The 6,849-nt window shown below is 51.7% G+C and overlaps 1 protein-coding gene across 1 annotated transcript in view; it reads left to right on the top strand.

Annotated features, from left to right (window-relative positions):
• Positions 1-6,509: 6,509 nt before the first annotated feature.
• The window catches only part of LIPT2 (lipoyl(octanoyl) transferase 2), a 2,432-nt gene continuing 2,092 nt past the window's right edge, over positions 6,510-6,849 (top strand). The window contains exon 1 of the mRNA XM_033515344.1: positions 6,510-6,841. Within this exon, the coding sequence (XP_033371235.1) occupies positions 6,764-6,841 (78 nt within the window). The 5' untranslated portion in view covers positions 6,510-6,763. The remainder of the gene's footprint in view (positions 6,842-6,849) is intronic.

Below are 6,849 nucleotides of genomic sequence, written 5' to 3'. Positions count from 1 at the left end.
GGCCTTAGCGCGTCATGGCTCCTGCCAGGAACGTCTCTCCTACGAGCTCCAGGGACCTCCCGGAGCCGCTGCTCCCCGCCGCAGCGCGGTCCCAGTACGGAGCTGCTGTGTGGAGACACCACGGGAACGAGCACTGCCCGTGGCGCTGCGCTTCTCCCTCTTAGTGCCGGCTGGGTGGAGCGCACCTGGATCCCACCTGGGTACCCGCCCTGTCGGCCTTCCCCTGATCCTTACTCATCACCTCTCCACCCTTCCTTCCATCACCGGCTGCACTCGACTGAAATAAAATAAAATAAAATAAAATTAAATTAAATTAAATAAAATAGAAAATAGAAAATAATAAAATAAAATATAAAATAAAATTTAAATTAAAATTAAAGAAAATTAAATTAAATAACATTTTTTAAAATAAAATAAATAAAATATAAAATAATAATTAATAAAAAATAAAATGTAAAATAAAAATAAAATATAAAATAAAATAAAAAAATTAATTAAATTAAATTAAATTAAATTAAAATAATAAAATAAAATCTAAAATAAAATTTAAAATAAATAAAATTAAAATTAAATTAAATAACAAATTAAATATAAAATAATAATTAATACAAAATAAAATATAAAATAAATATAAAATGTAAAATAAAATACAGCAATAAATAAAAAATAAAATAAAAAAAAATTAAAATAGTAAAATAAAATATAAAATAAAATAAAAATGAAAATTTAATGAAAATTAAATAAAATAAAAAATAAAAAATTAAAATTAAAATTAAATAAAACATATAAAATAAAATAAAATAAAATAAAATAAAATAAAATAAAATATAGAATAGAATGGAACGGAACTGAACAGAATAGAATAGAACAGAACAACATAACACTTCTTAGTAGAACTGGAGAAAACCAGCCTGTAACAGCCAGAAACAGCAATTCCTGACCTGCTCCAGTCACGGGAGGGGTCAGCGACTCCACAGAGCGTGGGAGCTGTGGCCAAACAGCAAATGCAGCAGCCTGGTGTCCGGCATGGCAGCGCATTTCTGTGTGCATTATTGTCCCTCCTGCTGCAGTTCCCTGGCCGAGGCAGCAGGTGCCAGCTGGACACCACGCTTGCCTGGTGGGCACTGGGAATGGTGAAGAGCTCTGTCACCTCTCAGCCCTTGAGACAGGGACATGGTGTGGGACAGCACCTGGCCTTGTGCTACCGAAAGGTGTCGGTGGAGCGGGGAGAGAAATCCCAGAATTGTGGGAAAGCCCTCCAAGGTCATCCAGTGGAATCTGCCAAGGTCACCACTAACCCGTGTCCCCAAGTGCCACATCCACACGGCTTTAAATCCCTCCAGGGAGGGGGACTCGCCTGGACAGACTTTTCCATGCAGGAATTTTCCATAATATCCAACCTAAACCTCCTCTGGCACTACTTGAGGCCATTTCCTCTTGTCCTGTCACTTGTTCCTTAGAAGTAGAGATGGTCCCACTCCCCTTCACGCCTCCTGCTCAGTCTGCACCAGACCTCTCTGAAGAGGTGCCAGAAGGAGCTGAGCAAGCTGAAAAATGTCCAGTTATCAGCAAATACCTGGGGTTTGCTTGAGCAGGGTTACATGATCCCAGGAGGAACTGTGCTCTTGCTCCAGCAGGCACAGAGCCCCCAGGAAGAGCCTCTGGCTGGGGAGTGCAGCGGTGATGCCACCCCCATTCATCAGGAGCATCCTTTGCCCTGGGTGAAGTCACTCACCCCGTGAGAACTCCAATCCTCACTGGAACACAACAGCTTTTTACCTGGCAAAGGTCAGGGAAGGAAATCAGACACGTTTAATAAGTGTTAAAATAAACTCACAGAGGCCCTGTGCTGGAGTGTTTCTCTAGGGCTCACAATGGCATTCATTACTCAGCTGGCACTGGGTTTGTTTTGCTGGAAACAAAATGATCCACATCCTCTTCCTCCTGTGTCCCAGGCACCTCCTCTCACGCTCTTGTTGTCTCTTTTTCTTCGTTTCACTGTAGTTATTCTTGTGCTGTGACATTCCTGGCTTGACGTTTCTGTCTGGTTTACGGAAGGAGTGTGCAGGTCTTAAATATGTTACTTGTCTTTTTGTTGTTTTTAAGTCTCTTTTCATCTTTTGTTTTTTTCTTCCTTAAGTCACCTGCTTTGACCTTTCTGGATGATTTCATGACCTGGGCTAAGGTGCCTGGTAAGTGTGAAATCACACTTCACACACTCAGGGCATAGTGTGTGCTGGTACTGCAGAGTAGGAATGAGTGTAGGAGGTAAGAATTCCCTAGCTGAGGATTTCTTCCCTCTGTATTAAAATGCCGTGGGATCTGGATTTGGTCTCACACCTGCTTTATACTCTGAGGGAGCTATCTGGGCATAAATTGAAACAGGAGAGGTTCAGACTGGACATTATTATTAGAATTGCAGAAGGGTTTGGGTTGGAAGGGGACTTAAAGACCATCTTGTTCCACTCCCCTGCCATGGGCAGGGATACCTTCCACCAGACCAGGCTGCTCCTGATCTCCTCGGTGAAGTATTTTGAAGTCTCTTAATGTGGGCTTGCTTCATTCTCTTCCTCTGTTGTGCCAACTTTGGAGTTTCAGCTCCTCTGAGGTGTGAAAGGCAGAGTCAACAAAGCACAGTTCCTTCAAATGAGCCAGGTTTCTGAAGGACACACTGACAAGCAGGGCTGGCTCCTCGGTGTCGGCGCTGTGGAACAATCTGAGCAACCTCACCCTGTCAGGCTGTGTGGAAGTGCCCTGGAGATTTGTAATCACAAACTTGAGCCTGGGCTCCACATGTGATTCGAGTCCCTTGGAGCCCCTTCAGGCCCTGCAAGGGGCTCTGAGCTCTCCCTGGAGCCTTCTCCTCTCCAGGTGAGCACCCCCAGCTCTCCCAGCCTGGCTCCAGAGCAGAGGGGCTCCAGCCCTGGAGCAGCTCCGGGGCCTCCTCTGGACTCTGTGCAGCAGCTCCAGCTCCTTGTGCTGCTGGCCCCAGGGCTGGGGCAGCTCTGCAGGTGGGGTCACACTCGGACATTTCTCTGGTGTTCCCAAAGAGCTGCCATTCCCCACCCCGCAACTGAGCTCTTCTGGGACATCTTTCCTAAAAGCAGTGCTGTGCTGGGTGTGTAACTCAGCAGCGGTGATTTTGGCAGGTCTGAAGTCACGCTGGCTGTGCAGGTGGCAGGGTGACCCCTGGAAGGGGTCTGGCCAGCTGCTAGGGACAAACTGGAGGTGGAAGCTTCTTCAGCAGCGTTGATGAAGGACAAACAACGCACCTGAGCTTCTCAAGTGGAAATGTCAGCTCCTGGTGGCACGGGAAGCTCGGAGGAGCGTGGGGCCTGCCATGTTGGCTCCAAGATGGGACAAAAAATGACGACTGCCTAGAGAAGTGCAATCAGCACAGAAACACCAGCTCTGACCCATCTGCCCAGGCCAGCAAGGAGCTTCCTTAAGTACTTCCTTAATGCACCCGTGGGGCACAGCCCGCGGCACAGCCCGACACGTGTGCTTCCTTGTTTTTTCCCCCTTTGGCACAGCCTTGGGAATGTGCTCCTCTGAGTCAATGAGCAGGCTGGGGTGGGGGCAGAAAAGTTCTGCCTGTGAGACACATCCACTGAGATCCTGCCCAAATGCACTGGGAATCTCAGCCCGAGCCATCCCCTCCCAGCTCTTCTGGGGGAAGGCACATTCTGGAACAAATATTCCTAATAAGGTGGCTGGTGCTTGTAGGATTTGGGTGATGCTGGTGCTCTGTGTGAGGAGGTTGGTTCCAAGGCATCATCACGTGGGAACCTGGTGTCATTGGATCAAGCCAAAACCAAAGCACAGCTTAAGGCTTCCCAGCACCACCTTCTGCACTGAGCCAGGAGGCCTCAGAAACCCAGCTGGATCCCAGCAGGGATGGCCAGGCAGAATTAAACCCCAGCAGGGTCAGCGGCACAGGGCAGGTGATCTCTGCACTCCTCCCAGCCCTGTGGGCAGCCATGATTCCAGAAACATGGTCAGGGATGCTCCTTTGGGACAGGCTGCTTCTCCTGTGTGGCTCCTGGCCACACACTGAACTCCTGCATGTCCCAAATAATTCATCTCATTGGCACATGCAAATGGCCCTCGAGTACAATCTCCTTGGGGAAAATAAAAAAGGGATATTGCTGAAAGGCTGTGTCAGTGTGGGGAGGGGGCTGCTGTGCTTGGGGGTGCCAGAGGCAGCCCGAGCCAGGCACTCCACTCTCAGCTCTGTCCCTGATGTGAGCACAGCTCTGTCACCTCTCTGTGACATGCCAGCCCTGCCAAACTCAACAGGAATTTTATCCCGGCCTTCACTGGAGCCAAGATGTTGCCCTTTGCCCCTGTCTGTAGCTCTCTGCAAGCTGTGACAGTCCCTCTTGCCAGGCACCTGTTTCACAGCCACCACCTCTGTCCTCCCCTCCTCCTCCTGCTGTTAAGCCCTGACTTGCATTATCCCTAAAGTTCCCTGAGGGAGGCTCTCCTGCCAGAAAAAAAATTCAGGTTCCGCACTCCAACAAATTGGTGAGGATTGCAGGGGCTCTGCTAATGTTTAAGGCAGCCAGAGGAGAAGGTACAACAGGACAGCAAACAACTGTTTCATGGACACAAAAAGCCCCCACCTCGCTTTAGGAACACTCCAGCCCCGACAGAAGGATAAAATGTGAGCCACCCGTGGCCCCCTTGCACACAAATTTCCGCCCTGGTTCAAAAGCAGGATGTGGAGGGTGAATGGGGCAGTGACGCTGCTCTGTCGTGTTGTTTACCAGGGTCCCAGCCCTGTGACACACAACTTGCCTCGTCCTGCACAGGCCAGCCAGAAAGGAAGAGCCCTTGGCTTTGATCTCCAGGCAACAAGTGGGGGCTTAATCATAAAAGAAAGGAAATAACTTGCTGCACACATGCTGTTGGTGAAAAATATGAGCGCCTCCTGCCAAGGCAGAGACACAGAGCAGCTCTCCTGCAGTTGGTTGAGGCGATGATCTCACCCCAGGCAGGATCCTTGGGCTGGGTGCTGCTCAATTCCTGGTGAGGTTTGTGGTGTTTTTTCTCCCCTTTCTTCTCCTCCTTTTCATTGAGAAAATGGCCTAACAAAGGGAAGCACCTTCCTTCCTTGCCAATAACACAGAAGTTGACCTTGTCAGCCGACAGCCGAATTACCCGTGGCGACAAAGGGTAAATTACCAGCGAGGTGTGTTTCTGATAAAAGCTAGAGTTCAGTGATTGCTCTATAAAATCAGGACATACTTTCACACGCTTAACCTGGTCGATAAGCTGGGAGGGCTGCAGGCTGGGAACAGTTTGCTCAGGTTTTCATGGTTGACTCATTAGTGGTTCAACCACATTTGTCTATTTTCTACCTTTGGAATAAAAAGCTGGGGTGGGAACGTTTTCTCAGTCCAGGGTGATGAACTGTAGCTCTCAATACAAGAACTTTATTTACAGTCCACAACCTTGAGGTGCCAGCACAGAATCATACAATGTTAAGGGGTTGGAAGGGAACTTAAAGTTCATCCAGTTCCTCCACCTGCCTGGGATACCTTCTAGTAGACCAGGTTGCTCAAGGCCTTATCCAACCTGGCCTGGAACACTTCCAGGGTAGGAGCACCTACAACTGTCCTACAACCCCAGAATCTTCATTTTAGCCAATGTCATGTGCACACACCCTGCCCTCACCCCCTGCCTGTTCTCCCCATCACCTCACACTGTCCCCCACTCTACTGCCCCATGCCCCACACCCTACGGTGAGAGGGGCCCTGTCTCTCACCCCTGTGCCCCTCCTGCAGCCCTGGCCCTATGAGCCACCCTCAGGCCCATGGCCTCCTCCCCGTGTCCCTGTCCCCTCTCTCTAACCCCTGTTCCTGGGCACAAGCTCCCTGTCCCCAATCTCCTGTCCCCTCTCTCTAACCCCTGTCCCCAATCTCCTGTCCCCTCTCTCTAACCCCTGTCCCCAGTCTCCTGTCCCCTCTCTCTAACCCCTGTCCCTGTCCCAAATCTCTTGTCCCCTCTCTAACCCCTGTTCCTGGGCACAAGCTCCCTGTCCCCAGTCTCCTGTCCCCTCTCTCTAACCCCTGTCCCTGTCCCCAATCTCCTGTCCCCTCTCTCTAATCCCCCACTGCAGGCCCCATCCCCGGTACTCGCTTTTGGGCCATGTCCCATGTCCTCAGGCCCCGCTCCCCACTCTCCAACCCAAAACCAGCATCCTCTGTCCTGCTGTCCCCTCTCCCCTGTCCTCCATGTCCCCATTCACCACGTCTGTGCCCTGTCCCCCATCCTCTGCCGCTGGATCCCTGTCCTCCATCCTGTCCCCGTGCCCCACCGCTGGCGCCCATCCATTTCTGTCCCCTCTTCCCTGTTCTCCCACCACTGTATCTTCCCTGCTTCTCGCTGTCGCCACGCCCCTGTCCCCATTCCCACGGGAGCCTGTCCCCGCTGCCCGCCCACATCGCTCTGCGTGTCCCTATCCTCGCCTCCCGTTTCCATCCCCGCCTCTCCTTCCCCCGCCTCCTTTCCCCGTCCCCGCCTTCTGTCCCCGTCCCCGCTGCTTTTCCGTGTCCCCATCTCCGCTGCCTCTGTGCCCCGTCCCAATCCCCTTCCCCATCCCCGTCCCGGTCCCAATCCCCGTCCCCATTCCCGTCCCGCCGCCCGGCGCTCCCGGTTCGCTGCCGTGCTCTCGCCCCGCCCGGCGGTCCCGGCGGCCCCGGCGGTGTCCCTGCAGTGTCCCGGCGGTGTCCCTGCAGTGTCCCGGCGGTGCGGGGCCATGTCCCGGGCGGCGGTGCGGGTGCTGCGGCTGGGCGCGGTGCCGTACGCGGAGGCGCTGAGGGTGCAGGAGCGCTGTGTGGCGGC

The sequence above is a fragment of the Parus major genome, chromosome 1, assembly GCF_001522545.3.
Source record: "Parus major isolate Abel chromosome 1, Parus_major1.1, whole genome shotgun sequence".
Taxonomy (NCBI): Eukaryota; Metazoa; Chordata; class Aves; order Passeriformes; family Paridae; genus Parus; species Parus major.
The sequence above is the reverse complement of the archived record's forward strand: the minus strand, read 5'-3'. Positions and strand labels throughout refer to the sequence as shown.